General features: G+C 49.9%; 1 protein-coding gene across 4 annotated transcripts in view; it reads right to left on the bottom strand.

Moving 5' to 3' along the window:
- TFDP1 (transcription factor Dp-1) overlaps nucleotides 1-19,166 on the bottom strand; it is a 42,601-nt gene that overhangs the window by 4,337 nt on the left and 19,098 nt on the right. For all 4 annotated transcript variants that reach the window (XM_084758858.1, XM_084758857.1, XM_084758860.1 and 1 more), the window contains exons 4-10: nucleotides 9,744-9,850; nucleotides 4,095-4,216; nucleotides 2,950-3,115; nucleotides 2,561-2,704; nucleotides 2,031-2,099; nucleotides 920-1,071; nucleotides 368-534 (exon numbers count right to left, since the gene is read on the bottom strand). In XM_084758858.1, the coding sequence (XP_084614984.1) occupies nucleotides 368-534; nucleotides 920-1,071; nucleotides 2,031-2,099; nucleotides 2,561-2,704; nucleotides 2,950-3,115; nucleotides 4,095-4,216; nucleotides 9,744-9,850 (927 nt within the window). The remainder of the gene's footprint in view (nucleotides 1-367; nucleotides 535-919; nucleotides 1,072-2,030; nucleotides 2,100-2,560; nucleotides 2,705-2,949; nucleotides 3,116-4,094; nucleotides 4,217-9,743; nucleotides 9,851-19,166) is intronic.

Genomic DNA, 19,166 nt, shown 5'->3' with positions numbered 1-19,166 from the left:
GGACATTCTACCTGGGACAGAGTTCTTGGGACACAAGTCCCTGACAGCCTCAGAGAGCAAGTACACATCATGCACTTTGACTATTGAACAGGATCTTTCATCACAAGGGTGCCATGACCTGATGACTCAGCAAAGCCACTCAAGCAGAAGCCCAGGAAGCTGGCAGCCCTGCTCCATGCTATCCTGACTGGCAGAACAACTGACGGCCTGAGGAATGCATCAGACCCATCCCCCCCTACCCCCACTCCGTCACACCTTCACCATAAAAGCCCAACAGGCAAGGGTACCAATGTTCAGCACCTCAGCAGACACCCAGGCACTAGGATGCACCGGGCCATAGCATGGCCAGCCGCAGGGTACGACTGACCTGTCACGTATGGTTCTAGAGCCTTTGGTACCAGACTTCTTGCCACCTTGAGGTCTTCAGCAGAGCAGTTGCCCGATTCTAGCCCGCATGCCATACCCATGCGCTTGAGCACCTCAATGTCATCATGGATTTCAAACGTGTTGTCAAAGTTAAACAGATACTCAAACCTGTCGGGGAAAGGCACTGTGAGAACTCTATATCTTCCAAGGGACAAGGTACTGTGGGTGGGAACCAGGCAGCAGCCCCTCCCATCCCCTTCCTCACCCTCATCCCAGATCCTCTAACTGAATTTCTCAAAACATTTCCAACTAGGGAGTGAACGATACGCCACTGCCTAAGTCTCAAACTGTAGTCTCGCTCTAGGCACAGCACTGGGCTGGGACACCGTGCTGCCTGCACACAGCACATGTTCTTGCTGCTGGGTTAAAGAACCACCATACACCATAAATACTGCTACTGAGCAGCAGTAAGACTGAAACCTGAGAACAACGTATCTCCCAGTTTCCTCTGCTAAGGGGCTACACTTGTTTGGAGAGCCCACTGAGAACGAACTTGTCATTGGAGATGCTGCAGTCAATGACGGTCTTCCTGCTGGTGTTGACAATTATGAAGGGCAAGTGGATGACAGAGTTGGGAGGAGGTGGCCTGCGGGCTTGCTGCTCAGCTTGACGGTTTCTCTGCACCAAGTTCTTGAAGGCAATTTGCTGAAAAAGACCAACAGGGCCCCAGTAGATGTCAATGCCAGGAACACGATCCCTGTCCTTCCTGCAGGTAGTGGGAACATGGGTGCTGAGAGATCTGCCCGTAGCAGCCCTGACATGTGCTGACAGCCTATAGGGGACAAGGAGCACAGGGAATAGTCACACTGACACTGCCCATGCTGGTCACACCTGTAGGGAGGAAGGACCTGCAGGAGGACACTCAATCCTCAGCTACTAGCTCTCCTTGTAGAGATGAAGGGCCTCTCTGCATGATGAACCCAGAGCCAGTGATCCAGTGTCTGAAGTGACCACATGCACACCAGTCTCTCACCTAACTCTGCCAACCCCATTCCTCCCTCCCTATAGTGGAGGCTCTGCCATAAGGGCGTGCAAAGTACTAGTGGGGAGGCCCTAATCTCCACAAGGACAGTAGAAAACTTACCCAACGCAAGCAAGGGCAGGAAATGAGGAATGGGCTGGCCGACTACCTACCCAGCTTCCTTTTCCCTCTGGAGCCAGGGTCCCTGGCTTCTTGGTACACTCAGCAGGCCTAGCCCTGCCATGCCATCTTAGGCTGACCACACAGAGACAAGCAAATGCCACCAAGCACTAGGCCCTGATACTGTATCTTAGACAGTTAACAAGGCTATGAGGGGCCAGGATCACGCTGGGATCTCCAACTCTGACCACTAGGTACCCAGACACCTGTGCTCATATATCTTCACTGAATCCCCACGTCTCTCCAACTCCCAGGGCCGCTGCAGTCACCATGCTTTCCCTCTGCCCTGTCTAGTAGCTGTTAAGACCAACATCTACAGAATTCACGACATGCCTAGTGCAGGCTCAAAACCCCTTAGATGTCACTCCAAGGAGTGCTTATTAAGCTTACACACACTTGTCAGGCCTGAGGGCCAACAGCCTGCTTGGCAGGGAGCGGGTGGAGGTGCTCAGCTGGGCTGTACCTGCAGGATGAGCTCCTGGAGCTGTGACTGCTTCTGCTTGATCCTCTCCAGCCTCCGCTGCCTCTCTACCTGCAGACAGCAGTGAGGAGGGGTGCCCATCAGCACACATACTAACACACCCCATTTGCCAGGCCCACAGGCCTTACTTCACCAAGAACATCAGCCACAGTGAAACCGACAAGTGAGGAGACAGCAGAGGCTCTGGATGAAGGCCAGTGTTCCTGTGACTTCAACATTACACTGATCCTTTCTTTTCTCAGATTTAGACACACAAACACACACACACACACACACACACACACACACACACACACACACACACACACACACACACACACACACACACACACACACACACACACACACCCTTACCCCACAGAACTAGTCTTATGTGAAACCTGCAGCCATACACAAAAACTGCCTGGCAGCCGGGGCTAATAAACTCAAAGGGACCCCATCACATCCACTCAGCCACCTGGTATGGCCCTCAAGTGACCAAAGACAAAGGACGCCTGCTTTAGGCAGTGCACCTCTAAGTTCTGGCACTCCTGGGCTGAGTTGGTGGGCAGGCCGATCCACTTGATCTCCTTCTTCTCCTTGGAGATGATGTTCATGGCCATGAGCACATTGAGGGCATCGTAGACCCGCCGCCGGATGTTCTTCTGGTCATAAGCCTGCCAGACAGAGCGATTGTCTTCTAGATGACCCAGTAGCTTGGAAACTAGCACCCGAGGTTCATGCCACAAGCGTGTCCCAAGAGGATGCTCCTGACCACCCTCCGTGTCTGTGACACTGGTCCTTCACGCCTTGTAATGAACGGGGCGTTTCCTATCATCTATCACTGCTTCAACTTGGAAGGCTGAGCCATGCTCTGCCGAGTGGATGCTACACAAGCCCCACGAGCTGCCAGAGAACTTACTGACTCATTTGGTAGGATGTGGTTGTCAGCAGCACTGAACTCTGCCACCAGCTCATCCGCCACCTCGTTGTAAGAGGTGGTGCCTTTCCTCTGCACCTTCTCGCACACCTTCATGGAGAAATGCCGCAGCCCCTTGCCATTCTTCTCCCCTTTCCTGTTCCGCTTCCTTTCAAATATCAGAGAAACAGACACCATGAGTCACAGGAGCCAGATGTGAATCAAGACACTTTCAGAGAAAAGGCCCAAGGCTGCAGAGCTCCCAGAGGCCCATTTCCCCAGCCCCACCACAGGCAGCAGGGACTCTACCCTAATATAGCAAGGATGTTGCCCAGTTCCAGTGTTTCTCAGGTCAGAAAAGAGCACAGATGAGGCCAGTTCACACACCTGTGCCTTTAAATGTCAGGGGAAGATGGACAGACATCCGAAGGGCAGAAATCAGCATGGGTCTGATCCGAACCACACACTAGGCACCACTGTTCTAAAGACGTCTGCTGGCATCAGATCACGGCACATTTTAGTGTAAATTTAGGAATTTTCAGGGCTAATTTCAGCAGGCTACCATGACTTAAGGCAAATGCTTAGATGGATGGGCACGTGACAGGCAGAAATAAACCACGGTGTGAGCCTCAGGTCAGGGAGCACACCAAATGTGTGGCCCTCATTAAATCACACCAGGAACAGTGTGACTAAGATCTTCTGAGAGTTTTGGGCACAGAAGATCTTAAATTGAAGCAATAGAAATGGTTTCACAATGGTGTGCTTTTAAGAAAAGATACACTGATGACCTTTAAAGAAAATCACTTCAGCTACAATCTCAGTGGCAGGATGGAACCCTGAAGGGGTACACAGTAAAGGTCAAATCCTAACAGTAGGTAAGAATCTCTGTATGTACGCCCAGCCTGAGCAGTCAAGGTTTCTAAGTGGTCATGTTATACTAGAAGCCAGTGTTCTTCCCTTTGTGGCTTAGAGCTCCGAATCCCCACAGAGTTGGGCATGAACTAGGCTTGCACCTTTCTGTCTGACCCAGGGATATGATGGGGCTTTTAACTCTGTGTGCTCAGGACCCCCCATTACAGACCATGTGACACATGGCCAGAGAAAAAGGACATTCTTGACAGTTGCCGCCCTAGGGCGGGGGTGCTCACCCAGCAGACCAAGGTGAGGAGTCGGATGGCTGGTTCTGGGACACAAAGTGAGTGTTGGGAGTGTGTGGGCTTCCTACCACAATAGTGTTTGATGCTGCAGGTCTCTGAGGCGTGCCAATCACCTATAGTCAAAAAAAGAATTCAGAAAAATCAGACATCTCTATATCATGGCACTGGCAACTGTGTCATCAGTTTACTTCTGCAGCCACTGCAGCACCTCATCAGCCATGAGAAGACAGCAGAGAAGCACACAGCCTGCAGCATCGCAAGTAGTGGCCACTGTCACCACAGGTGCTCCGCAGGAGGCACCACTCCCCACTCAGCTCAGTCACCTCTGTACCTAACAGCAGCACTGGGAAGTCTCAGCCAAGTGAGCAAACTTGACAAGACAAGGCCACAGTGCTAGGGGCTGGAGAGGACGAGGCAGGCCTCCCACGGCAAAAACATCGAGTCCTACCCACACCAAGCAGACAACTTATTGATAGCTATGTCTAAAGGCAGGACATTAACACATTTCTGGTTTATTTCCTCTTACTGTGATAGACAAGGATAAAACTGCCCTTCTGAATTATGAAAGTAAGTGAAACAGCTGGAGCCAAGTGTAAACCTGGGACAGAAGCGGGTCCCTCCTCGGTTCCAAAGTGGCCCCAGCTTCTGTCCAGGTGGAAGTGGCGCTCGTCTGCCCTGCCTGGGACACTTTGCTACAGTCTCAGCAGTCCTGGGGTCGGTAAGAAAGCAGTCTGAGCAAGCCAGTAGGCAGCATGGCGGCCTGCCTCAGGGGCCTGCCCTGCCTCAGGGGCCTGCCCTGCCTCAGGGGCCTGCCCTGCTTGCCTCTGGTGAAGAACAGCAATATGGAAGTGTAAGCCAAATAAACCCTTTCCTCCCCAACTTGTGTTTTGGTCACAGTGTTTTATGACAGCAATAGAAACCCTAACTAAGACACCCAGGATACAAAGAACATCAGGACAAGAAGGGGACAGGGGGCTTCCTTAGGAGGCAAAATAACCAGTTCTAGCCCAGGGATGATGTGGCAACCACTCTTAGAGCAATGTCCCTGATGTCTTTTGGTAAGAGGTCTGCTGTTTTGGTCCCTTCAGTTACACTCAAACCTGTTCTTCTGGAGACAGACAATGTCCTGTACAAACAATGACAAAAATCTTGTCAAAATCTTGCTACATATATAAATCTAAGTAAAAAAGACCTCTAGTAAATACCAAACTACCAAGTGCCTCAGTGATCCAATTCTTATGGGGGTATCCCCAGAGGACTGACTTGAGATGCCTGGATCCTCAGTACCCCTCCCTCTGCCCGCTTTGGGAGCGCTGGGTCCCACAGGAAGGTAAGTACATCTTGGCTTGCTCTCTCAGGTGGGAATAAGGGATCCTCCCCACCTCACAGACCACAAGAGCTTCAAGACAACAAGAGCGTCACCTTCTGCTAGTGGAGGTGCTTGCCAGTCATTTTCACATACCCCACCCCAGCACAAAAAACAACCACCCCCGGGAAGATACAAGACAAGACTCAAGAGCAGCATGGGCTCACCTGCCTGCACCTGGCAGCTGTGTGTGCGCAGGAGGGCACTGGCTCACCCACTGACCAGAAGGAAGTTGACAATTGACTGGGTCTGAAGAAAACTAATTCCTGGCATCAACTCCTCCACATAGCACTTCTTGAGTTGCTATAGCAAGGAGGGGTAGGTGGCCCTCCACAGGCAGCCTCACTTCATCAGGACACAGACACAAGCTTACCCAGAGACCCTGTGCACATCCCAGGTACAGTGCACAGTGAGCTCCCCAACCCTCAGGCATATACATCTTCTCTATAGAGCTGACAACAGAAAGGCAGGCTGTGCACAGAGGAGCTAGCTACCCTTGGCATGCCCGTGTTCCAACTCCACACCTTTATGTTCCTTCACGAACAGAATGCTTGGCAAATGCTCCGCCCTGCGTGCCTACAGCTCTCTGCGCATGCTCCACCCTCCATGTGCACACACTGCTAGGGTAAGCTCCAGTTCCGTGTGCACATGCTGCTGGGATAGGATCAGCAGAAACGAAGTTCAACTACAGCAGTGCGAGGCCATGGAGACAACAAAGAAAAAATGGGAAACAGACCAAGGAAATGTCAGCAAGTGGGAAGGGAAAAGAGGAAAGCGCAAGAGGAGAGCCAGGTGTAAAGCAGCGACTCCTTGCTGGTGTGGCCAGATAGAAAGTCTGCAGACAAAGGCCTGGAGAGCACAGCCATGCAGGCAAGAAGCGGGTCCCACTCCATCTGCACCCTGACACAGGGACCAAGCAGCGTCCAGCCTGTGTGCTCATGTCCTACCACCTGCACACATGTGCACGCAGCGTGGAGGCATCGTCACAAGCGGCAGGACACTGGCTCTTCAGGTACTACAGCAAAGGTACTCTGGTTGCTGCCCTTTGGGACAATCCCTGCTTCACATGGACAAACAGAGGCGGCCAGCTCACAGGCAGAGTCTTCTATGGCTGCCATTACTGGGACTGAGACTGCTTCAAAGCCAGACTTCTGGATCCAAAGCTCCAGCAAGCCACACGACTGTTGCCAGGCAGATGCTGAGAACTCAACACCACACAACAGGAAATGCAGGTAAAGCTGGCACTGATCTCGGACTGGGATCCACTCTGACCAGAGCCTTTCCCTAGCTTTCAAGCAAATCCAGGGGTCCTGTTGATACTGCTCTGCCTTGCTAAGGCCTCCCACATGCTAGGCAAGCATTCTGCTACCAAGCCACACCCAATAGCAAGACCAAAAGGCCTTCCAACACTCTCTTCCCAAGCCACCCTAAGACTCACTTTGCACCCTAATTTCAAATACGCTAAAGCCATTCAAACTTGAACAATGCGTGACTCTAGTGTACATACAAAATAAAATTTAAAAGGCAAAAGCAAACTACAAATTTATAAAGGGTCAGGGAAGAAAAAAATGCTAAAAGGAAGGCTAGGTAGGCACACCATGAAACCTCAGGCGGGGCCCACACAGTGCAAACCAGCAAGCCAGACATCTCTGGGTCGCATCTTCTAACACCACAGCACCCTCCGAACACTGCGGTCCCAGAGCTCCTGGCCCCGAGTGGGCAAGCACCAGGGACACAGCACTGCCCTGCTCACACTTCACATGCACACAAGTTTAACTATCATCTCCTTTGTTAGAGTCAACCCAGCCATCTTCCTGAACTTTTGCTATATAAAACAGTTTAAGTGTTACTTGGAACATGCCAGGCTGAGGCTAGTTTCAGTATGCTGTTTGCCTAAAATGCACAAAGTCCTAGGTTCAAGCCTAGCACCACAAAACAAACAAAAACAAAAAACCCAAACAAGAAAATCTTGCAGCATGTAAACCCTGACCCACTTCTATACTGCAAAGCATAAAACAGCGATCACTACACTCCTCCAATACAGTTCTCTTCAAATCAGTGTAGGCATGGTACTGGGTACAGAGTAAAGATTCAAATGCCGATTCCTGTGCCCCTCTTATCTGGTTGCAATCCTTGTTCTGAGAACCTCTTGTCTCAATGCTGTCTAAACTTTGCTCCCCAGTTGTCCCAAGATGCCAATAAAACAGCTTAATTGCCAGGAAAGGAGAAGAAAGAGGGAGGAAATAGGGGATTCAGCCATGTGCGGAGGGTCCAGAACACATCAAGAGAGAGCAGCTGAGCTGAGCAAGCCATAAAACACAAGTATCTCAGGGACTTATGCCGGGAGGAAGCCAGACTAACACAGAGGGTTAAGAATAATACTGCTCAGTTCTTGTGCTGTAAAGCTTATTAAATAAATATAAAGTCAAGTCTCAGTTATTTGTGTGCCAGCCAGGTTAAGAGAGAAACTGCCAACACTTCCATATTTTTAAAAGTGACACTAACCAATCAAATGAATTTCAGAAGAATTAAGTTTAAATAATTTCCTATCAACTTTCTCCCCCACCCACAGGGGCACAAATCTTGCAAAGACAGTTTGTTCAAACTCTTGATGCAGGCTTCTTCTCATTGGTCCAGGAGAGGCTAGCTCCTCGCCACAGTGTTGCAGGGTCCTCAGAGCCCAGAGCTCTCCCCACAGCCACGATACTTAAAACCACAATGCTTGCCAGGTGTGGTGGTGCAAAGCCTTAATTTTGGCACTCAGAAGGAGGCAGAAGGAGATGACTCTCCATGAATTCAAGACCAGCCTGCGCTACACACAAAGATTTCCAAGCCAGCCAGTGGAACATGAGACCTTACCTTAAACAAAATAACAAACAACAACAAAGAAGGGCTAGAAAGATGGCTCAGCAGTTAAGAGCGCTTGTTGTGCTCACTGAAGACCCAGGTTTGGTTCTCAGCACCCATATGGTGGCTCACACGCATCTAGAACTCCAGTTCACCAAGACATGACACCCTGTTCTGAACTCCGTGGCACCAGAAACACATGTGGCACACTTGGGCAGGCAAAATACTCAGACGTAGGATATCCCCCCCTCCCCCCAAGACAGAGTTTTCTGCATAGCCTTGGCTGTCCTGGACTTGCTTTATAGACCAGGCTGGCCTCGAACTCAGAGACCTGCCTGCTTCTGCCTCCTTGAGTGCTGGGATTACGGGCGTGCGCCACATCTGGCTCACAGAAATAACGCTCAGAATCCACTGGTCGGATTTAGAGGATGCCAGTGAGAGTAAACGCTGCACACTGCAAGCAAAGCTGAAGCACAAGATGGTCAGAACACGGGTGACACGACTGCTTTCTCTGTAGAAAACCCGACTGCGCCGTAGAGTTGCCCCAATAAGAGTTGTACAAGCCCAGCCTAGAACTGTCTTTGGGGATAAGAGACATCTGGAAACAGCTGGTGATGCCTGTGGAAACCTAGGAAGACTAGAGGGAGTGGGAGGGACACTTGTGAAAGGCTGGAGGGATTTGGTGAAATAGCTCCGGTGATAAAGGAACCCGTCACCAAGCCTAAGCACATGAGTCTAATCCCCAGAACCAACATGATGGAGAAAAAGAACCAACTCCTGCAAGTTGACCTCTGACCTCCACACAAACACTCACATAATACACATAAAGACAAGACGCTGGTGGAAATGGTAGCATATGATCAAAAACAGCGGTGTCACTGAGCCCCAGGCTTCCCAAGAGAGGCTGGATCATCTGGAGGCTGGGGAAAACCCAGAGCCTAGATGAACAATAACCTTCCCACTACTGGGTAGTTGTAGCCAAACACTGCAAACTGATGCTCTGGCTACTCCACTGACCCCGAGGCCAAATCACAGGGAGGGAGGCTGCAAGGCTCTGTGCGGACTCATCTTTCCTGCACTACTCAATGAAGAAAGGGCACAGTGCTGGGCCCTTCCTGTGGCCGTAGTCTCACAGCCACACCCTTCCGCCACCCCTTCACAGCCAGGAGACACAGTAGCCACAGAGGAAGGCCACAGAACGTGCTTTAACAGAGGAAACTCTCCAGGCCCAGAGCTCTGGCAACAGAAGCCACAGAACAGGAAGTGTCTCAGGCCTTGGTCCATCCACCAGGTTAATGCCATGTGTACAACAGAGGGCAGTGCACAGGGATCAGAATCACTCCTGCCGGCAACCGCTGCCACTCAGGGACATGGCAGCCACAGCAACACCACACCTAGCCCCTTCCATAGGATGTCTCACCACTTACCACTTGCTGTGTGATGTTGACATTGGACTGTCCAAAGGTTTTTGGCAAAAGCTGCTTTCCAAGTGTGTTCACTGTGGACGGATGTACAGCTACAAGAGACACTACACCTGCAATACAAGGACACAGGTTAAAAGTCAAACTGCGGCCAAGCATGGTGGCACATACCTTTAATCCCAGCACTCCGGAGGCAGAGGCAGGTAGATCTCTGAGTTCGAGGCCAGCCTTGTCTGCAAAGTGAGTCTAGACAGCCAGGGCTACACAGAGAAAAACCCTATCTCGAAGAAAAACAAAACCAATCAACCAACCAAACCAAACCAACCAAACAAAAAGAGACAAAGTGCTTCTCTGAGCTGAGGGTGAGAGGGACAATTCCAGAAGATGGTGTGTCTATCAAAAACCCAACTTCCCTCATTTTGCTACTGCAGACCTGTGGCTCAATCACAAATGCCCTCTCCCTGCAACATTTGACCCTGAGCCCTCAGGTTCCCTCTCTAGGGCACTGGCTAAGGAAGGTGCGGGGCCTGGGGGCCACCAGGGTTCAGTCTACTGCAAGCATCGGACTTGCCACAGCACCTCAATGGCTGCTCCAGTCACTAACAGCCCACTCTCTGCCCCCACCCTCAAGTCTTTGAGGACAAAATGACCATTTCTTTGCTTTAATGTGGCAAAATAAAGTAGAACACCTAACATGCTTTCCCAACCGTTAGACTGACACACAAATCCCCAGAAGACTGACTTTTCTCCTATAAAATAATCAGAACAGGACTGTCACGAAAAGAACCTAAATGTAAAATAATATTATAAGGACTTTGGAAAGAAACCAAATGCTTTTAAATATAGCTGTACGGACAGTATCAATTGCTACGATCCAGGCAAAGATCCTAAACATTATATTCACACTTTTTAAAAAGATTTATTTATTTATTATGTATACAGTATTCTGGCTGCATGGATGCCTGCACGCCAGGAGAGGGCACCAGATCTCAGTACAGATGGTTGTGAGCCACCATGCTGGGAACTGAACTCAGGACCTTTAGAAGAGGAGCTAGTGCTCTTAACCTCTAAGCCATCTCTTCAGCCCACATTCACACTTTTGTAATTGAATATCACACTATTACTATCTACAGATTTAAGGCAGCAAATTATGAGAGCATAAGGCTTGGTGTTTCCTCACGTTGACACTATCCAAAGGACTGACACGTGAGTTTCCCACCTGACTTTAGCAAAGGAGCTACAAGTGAGAGACACCCGCCCCCCGCCCGCACCCCCTTTTTTGCTTCATTTTCTTGGTGTATGTATGCACTAGGGACGAAACCCAGAGCCTCCCATGCGCCCAGCAAGTGCTCCATCTAAAGCCCAACACAGGAATGGTTTTAAGCAAATGGCCCATTTCAACCAAAGAAATGTACGAGTTTGAGGCAGTCCCTATCAAAATACAAACAGCATTTTTTACAGAACTAGAAAGCAGTTTGGCTTTCATGAAATCCCAAATAGCCAAAGTAACTCCCCCAAGCAGAAAGAGCAGTGCCTCTCAGGAATGGCAATCCAGAGCCGCAGCAGCAAAGAGAGACCCACAGATCGGTGTAGCTAGACAATCACACACAACATTAACCCAAATGTACCAACGACCTGATGTAAGAAGCTGCTGGGCGAGAGCAAGACAGCACCTCAAGTTAGAGGTGCAGGGAAGGACCAGGGGCCGGGCGTGGTGGCGCACGCCTTTAATCCCAGCACTCGGAAGGCAGAGGCGGGCGGATCGCTGTGAGTTCGAGGCCAACCTGGTCTACAAAGTGAGTCCAGGACAGCCAAGGTTATACAGAGAGACTCTGTCTCGAAAAACCAAAAAAAAAAAAAAAAAAAAAAAAAAAAAAGGTTCATGTGAGATTTAAACACTTCTGCAGAGCCGACAATCACCAGTGAAGACAAGGCTTACACACAGGAGAAAATCTGCCAGTTCCTCATCTAAAAGGGGATTCACACCACTATATGAATAAAAACCTCAACACCAAAGGAACAAATGAACCAATCAATAACTGAGCAAATGAATTTTGTACATTTTTTCAATTGAAAAGTACAATTTTCAAAGTACAACTATCCAATTAGTACTAAAACAATAATTAATAACTGTTCAGTAACCTTAGGAGGAAAGTGAAAATCAAAAACTACCCCGAGGTTCCACCTGACCTGTCAGAAAGGCTATTGTTAAGAATTTAAGTAATCTATGCAGGAGGGTGCAGGGGAAACCAGCTCTCAAGCACTGCTGGTGAGAGGCAAACTCACGCTCACAAACGCAGTGTGGAAGTTCTTTGGGTATTACACTCATGTGCACATACCCATACACAAATACAATGCATACTTATGACTGAAAATAAAAATAAGTCTTAGAAAAACAATAACTAGGTGTTGTTTTAAATGAACATCCCAAGCGTTCTATTTTACCAAGAAAGACTGAGGAGCCAGATGTGGCGTGAGAACCTGCTAGCTCAGAGAGGCAGAGAAAGCACCAGCTGACCTTCCTACTCAGCTCACATCCTGATGGAAAAGGCTCACTAGCTCAGCAGACAGCCCAGGAGGAGAAGGTCAGAAAACCCAAGGCCAAAGGCTTGCTAGCTCAAAGCTAAAACAGCCCCAAAAGCCAAAGGCCAAGGAACTAAAGAGCTAAAGCGTTAAAGCCCCTTCTACTTCTACCAGCTGTTTTAAATACCCCTCAACTCACAGTCCCTCCTACTCTCTACTCCCTGTCAGCTGTTTTCTTGCTCTACCTCTTGACCTAGGGTTAACTTTATTAAATCCTGTGTTCAGAAAGCTCTTGGATTAAAGGTGTGTGTTAGGGTTCAACCACGCCAAACAAAAGACAGGTTTTTACAGTTCACAGTCTCAGGGATGACAATGGGAACAAATGCCCTGAGTATTTCAGTGATGAATGGGCACTCAGGAAGCTTCTCCAGCCCTGAGGAGGAGCTCCTGTGAGCGGTGGCTACTCCCATGCCCAGCTGGGCGTGGCAGGCTCTCGGAGGGATAAATGAATGGACTGATCGCAGAGGGCACGTGCTTCTGGTGTGTGTGTTGTCCTGTGCTGTGAAACGCTGGACGTACAGGCTTGGTTGTGCTAGCCTGTCTTTGTGCTGTCTCCTGATGTTCCTCACGGTTGTTCTGCAGGTGGACAGTGGGGCTCTGGTTACTCTTGTCCTGAGTGCTGCAAGGCTGTCTGTACCCTAACCACCTGCCTGTCAGGTGAGGAACTCACAACCCAAACTGCTGCTGCTACTTTGACCTTTCCAGGGACGTAGGCTGGTCCTCAGTTCTGGGCTTAATGAGGTAAAAATGATGGGAGGGCCTTCTTGGTAGATCCGTAGCCACCAACCAAAGGTGGTTTTTGATCCTTTGAAATGTGGCTCATCCATGTGGACACATTCTATAATTGTAAAACACATGCTAAAAATTAAAAACAAAATAAAAAGAATGGAAATACAAAGGAAAAAAAAGTCCTGGAGTAACTAAGGGCTAGACAAGTGGCTCAGTGGCCGAGAACACTTGCTGCTCTTCAAGAGGCCTGGATTAGAACCCAGTACCCACAGAGTGGCTCACGACTGCCTAAACTCCAGTCACATGCCTCTTCTGGCCTCTAGAGGTACCAGGCACACAGGTGCTACACAGACATACATGCAAGCAAACACCAACATACATAAAGTTTTAAAAATTAACGCTAGGAATGCATTCCAGGCCTTGGGCATGCTAGTAAGTGTTCTACCACCCAGTTTATCATGTACTTAGTCACATGTGCATTATGAAATATACATGTCATGAGACATTCCAAGGGCAGAAAGTTACCACAGGAACACAGCTCAAGCTGCCCATCAGTTCTCACAGCCATGTTGGCTATTGCTTTTGGAACAAGAGCAGCTACCACATCTCAGCAGAAATTCCACACACAACAGTTCAATGCCTAGAGGCCTACACTGCATCCCGAAAGAGAGAGCCCTACCAACCTGCTTCACTCACGTCCTCACTTCCTCTCCCCTAACTTCTAACTCCAGATAAATGGCCATGCTCCCTCTGCATATTTTATCCTTTTAGTTCTATGTAAGTGGGACCACATAGTAATTTTCTGGATTACTGTCTTAGTGTAACATCCTCCCTGCTTACCTCCACTGTGCCAAATCTCAGCTTTTTAGAACATAATTCCTCCACTTTCTTTATCCATTCAGCCACTCAGACACAGTTGTTTCTGTGCCTTGTGAGCGTACTGCAGCAGGTGGGTGTCTTCACAATAGCGGCCCCACCTCCTTTGAGAAGAGCCCACAGGATCCTGTGGCAGCTCGTTTTGGTTTCCCCAGGGAGCACAGTGGTCTTCCTGACATGCACAAGGGCATGGTGTGCAAGATCTCAGATGTTCCTCGCCTCTAACAAGCACTTTCACAGATTCTGTTTAGTTTATTGTTTTTACATTTTCACTTTACGCATATGTCTGCACCACATGTGTGCAGTGCCTGAGAGGACCAGAAGAGGGCAACCAAATCCCCGGCACCGGAGTTGTAGCTCCATGGCAACTGTTGTGTGGGTGCTAGGAAGAGATCCAGAACTTCTGGAACAGCAGTGGACCAGGTCCTAACAGGTTCTGGTCAACAACAAACCAGACACCTCTTGGCCACTTGTCTCCTTCAAAGCCTACTGGGAGCTATTTCACCCCCGGTGCTGGATGCCCTGCTGCTGATGCGGTAAGGATACAGAATGCTACCAGTCAATAGGGCTCTGAGGGATTCACCTGAATGCTGGCTGGTGGTGGGTACACCAACATCTATAACATAGCTTTCTTCCTTCAAGAAGTCAGGACGCCATTCCCCTCACTTCCCCACCACACACACAGGTCTCCTACTAACCCACTCCACCTCTCAGGCTGAGGAAAGTAGGCTCTGAGCCAACCCTGCTTTAGCTTAGGACGATGTGGCCACAGATGAAGCTGCCCTTTAGCATCTGGACCCTCCAACATCACTCAGCACATATCCTCCCTTCCAGGTGCCCTCAAAGGACCTGGCTTCCAGAGGAGCACCTCAACAAAGGCCATCACACCCCTTACCTCAGACAAGGCTTATGGCGTCTGAAATGTCACTGTGGTGCTAAAAATGGAAACATGTTCAAAACAAAGGGAGAGGAAAACAAAGTGGGAGGCTTCTCCTGGTGTTAGCTGTAAAAAGGGTCTCATCAAACCTTGTGCCCTTCCACCTGGAGAGATCTCTGTGTAACTGTATCGAGGCTGGCCCCCTGTCCCCCCAAATCTGATCCATGGCAGCTGACAGATGTCTAAGAATACACAGACCACACTAGGCTCTGACACACAGCATCATTATAATTTCTTCTCACTTTTAAGTCTCATTCTGAGGCAAAAGACACAATCCTGAAGCAGAAAGAAAGCGCAGACACCCCCTGAGAACATCCATGATCCTCTCGGTTAGGTGAGGATGAGGAGCAACAGGCACAGGCCGCATCTGGAGTGCTTGGAGAAGCACCAGCCTAACCCAGCACCGAGAGCAGACAGGAGGCCAGGCTGCCCTACACTGCAATAACCTACAGCAGACAAGGAACTCGGATGGCCACTTCATACTGTGACAACTCTGGGCTGGGATGCCTTAGAATTTCAGGAAGAGGGACGAGACGAACGTCCAAACAAGAGACAGAGTTCTAGATAAACTGGGAATAATGAAAGGCAGTAAATGGCTTTACACCATTCTCAGAACTGTGGTAAAAAGGCCAGTGCCCAGGAACTGATAACACAGTAGAGACAGTGACTGCCATTACAAAGATGTTCTTCCCAGCACACTTTCACCACAGGCACCCTTGGGCAGGCTGCTGGCACTCCAGGGAGCATAATCCCTCAGTTACTAGGCCAGAGGAAGATGTGCCCCTGGGGAGAGAATCTGAAAGATGAGACGCACTGGACATAGGAGGAAGTCCAACGGCAGCAACCCCAGGGCAGGGTGGGTATTCAGGGAGGAGCCCTGAGGTAAGGTTCTCAGGGAAACCCTGTGGGCAATTCGGAGTCACAGAGGTAAGAGGACAGTCATCGGTAGCAGAGAAATCTGAAAACCCAACACCACCACATGCTGGCAAGGGTGTGAGCAGCTGGAACCCAGTGACACTGATTGGAAGGAAATGCAGTGATGTCACAGATGGCGGCCCCAGGACCTAGCAGCTCTGTGGCCAAGTCACCATCCAGAAACAGGAGCCCACACAGGGACACAATGGCATGATAGTCTACCAAGTACTGCGCTGCAAAGTCAGAAGCAGACAAGACAGCTATGATGGAAAGCCCGCCATGTCATGTTACAGCAAAACCAAGCTTGGAAATGCAAATTGTTATGGGTGTGCTATATTTCTCTGGGGGAAGGGGCTCTGGGCCTCAGAGGCTGCAAAGGTTAGGTTCTTGGACCTGTCTGCTGAGGCCCAAATGCCCACTACTCTCTGGCACACCAGTTGAGAAGCCTCTGCAGAGACACCTTTGAGTAAGACAGGCAGTCTCAATGCTGGCGGGCCTCATTAACCAGGTGAAGGCATTACAAGCAAGAGGCTTCCTGGATAAAGTTCTCCCTAAGCTAAGACATTAGCATCCACCCCTGCCATGTCATGCAGCCTTTATACCTGCCATCCACAACCCAAACCTCTGTATGTGCACACAAGAAGACTTCCAGCACTGTTTCTCTGGAGGATGTTGACAGGAACAGTGGGACTAAAAAGGAGGATGGGGAAGATGACACGGGCAACCCTCAGCCTCCCACAGGGCTGGGAGGCCAGGATGTGAATGAATGGGTTTAGGACAAGGACCCAGCAGTACCAGAGCAACAATAAAGCAGGAACCACGCCGGGTGGTGGTGGCGCACGCCTCTAATGCTAGCGCTTGGGAGGCAGAGGCAGGTGGATCACTGTGAGTTCAAGGCCAGCCTGGTCTATAAAGCAAGTCCAGGACAGCCAAGGCTACACAGAGAAACCCTGTCTCAAAAAAGCAAACAAACAAACAAAAAGAAAGCAGGAACCCCATCTCACTGGCCTTCCTCATCAGGGAGGTACTCCTTGTCAGAGACAGGTCCCACCACTGCCAACCAGGTTACATTTAGAATGTACCTGGCCTTAGGGCCTTGAGGAGGCTGAGCTAACTATAGGAACCAGACAGAATGTGGGGGGATGTGGAGGAAACGCTGCCTCACTCACACCAGCTTCTCCTTGCCTCCTGGCCAGCTCCTGTTAGTTTTTTGGTTTTTTTTCAAGATCTGACTGAGGAGATGCCTCCAGTGCAAAATGTTGTAATTACTCTGGCCACAAGGAACAAATGGGGGTTAGGGTCCTGATCACTGCCTGCACAGGCACTGCTGGCTGTTCAAGGACATGCGTGGTGCAGAGGAAGAACACCTAATGGTTGCATGGGAGACACACACACACACCACACACACACACACAGCAGGGTTGGGGCTCCAACATAGTGACATAAATGATGCTTTCTACCTCAACAACTAAGAAAACTCATGAGCAGTTCAGAGGCAGCACAACACTCCATCATCAGCATTCCTAGGCTGAAAGGCAAAGGAACTCACCAGTACAGCTATTTCAGCCATCATTTTGACGGAAACTGGGAAACGTAATGCTGTTCCACCAGCAAAGGAACAGAAGGCCTAGCACATGCTAAGAAAGGCAGGACCTGAAGAGCACAGGGCCAAGAAGTCACACAAACTAGGAAGTACTTGGGCTACCTCTATGCAAGTGTGTTCACCCAGACTTCTCTGAAACCTCCATTTTCACGGCCCATGGAGCCTGTCAGGAGGAGGACTGCATACCCGGCAGACAGTTCTACACAGGCCATTCTTCTAGAACTGAGACTAAGAGCAGTACTCTCATCTTCTGGGACAGGAAGGAGGTCTGCAGTGAAGGGGGCATCACTGCCTTTTCCAAACACCAGAACTCCAAAGCAGCGTTATGTACAGCATGTGTTAACAGTAAGTTAAAGCAACATGACCCTAAGCATGCAGAACACTGGTCCATACAAGGTGCCAGCCAATCCAGTGAGCAGGACCAATGTGTTATAATATAAAGCCCATGTGGGTGCAGAGCCTGTCTGTGCAGCTGACAACAAAAGCCAGGAGTAAAAGGAAGCAAGGGAACAGCCTGACCATGGTCGACAGACACATCCTGACCCTCCCTACAGGTCAACTTTAACTCAAGGTCAACCTGTGTGCATCTCATCTCTCTTTCTCTCTCTCTCTCACACACACACACACACACACACACACACACGTGAAAAGCATGAGGTGTGGCTTGGCAGACCACAGCAGAACTCAGACACTAGAGGAGGGAGCAGCATTCCCAGGGAAGGGAGGTTGCTATTTCAGCCCCATCTCTTGGATGGAAAATGCTATGCCTCAAACTCCTGAAATCTCACTGTTCTGTGACACTGAAGTTCATGTCTTCCAAGTACAGGAGAATGCTGCCAACCATGAAGAAGGCACACCCCACACACACACATCAGCACCAGACACGGCCGCAGCCCTATTAAACAAACCAGAAAGAACCAGCCTTGGAAGACTTGTGACTGAGGGTCCTGTCTCCCAGGTCTCCCACTGTGAGCGGCAGAGACCATGCAGGCAGGCACCAAAATTCAGTGTTAAGACCAATGTCAAATCCTCTCACTTCTATGCCCACACCGAGGAGTAGAGAAGTCACAGGGAGGACACACCACACAGAAGCAGAGAGGACACAGCATGGCCCAGGTGCACCTGGCCCTGGCCCCTGGGGGCCTAGAGACAGATGATGATCCCTGGGCTCCAATACACGTGGATTGTAGACCACCAGAAACAAATGGGATGATGGGACAAACAAGAGGAGGCCAACTAAGGGCCAGATCAGCATCCCAAGACTTCAGGCCTCCTCTGAGGGCAGGAGCCACTTTTCTGGGCCTAATTACTAAGAAAAGAGTTAACTTCACACATGCAAACACTTCAGAGAAACCAGAAATAAGGAACTCTTCAACAGAGCTCAGAACCCTGACAGACCACAGCTCTGGCTCACAGGCTGTACACTCACAGGGCCCTCCCTTGACCTAAAGGAAATATTTCTGGGGACAATGGGGCCTTTCCACATGTTTGGTCCTTAGCAGTGTCATAGCACTGTAAAGCCATAGTGCTTTGCACAACCAATCCTGCCCTGTGGGATATGGTGCTGCAGGGACTGGACACAGTGGTAACATAACACACACACAGACAACACAACCCAGGGGTCCAGCCAAGGAAGCCACCAAGTGAGCAGGTACTAGCAGCTGTTTGCTGTTACTGAGACCAAGGATCTTGATACAGTGGCCTCAGCCTTCTGCCTGGCACACACAGCTCCTGCCACATAGGCTCCCTAAGAGAACACAGCGCCCTCTGCGGGAGTCCCCGAAAC

The sequence above is a fragment of the Acomys minous genome, assembly GCF_964271855.1.
Source record: "Acomys minous genome assembly, chromosome: 15".
In the NCBI taxonomy this organism is placed as follows: Eukaryota; Metazoa; Chordata; class Mammalia; order Rodentia; family Muridae; genus Acomys; species Acomys minous.
Note: the sequence above shows the minus strand (reverse complement) of the source record. Positions and strands in the feature narration are given on the sequence as shown.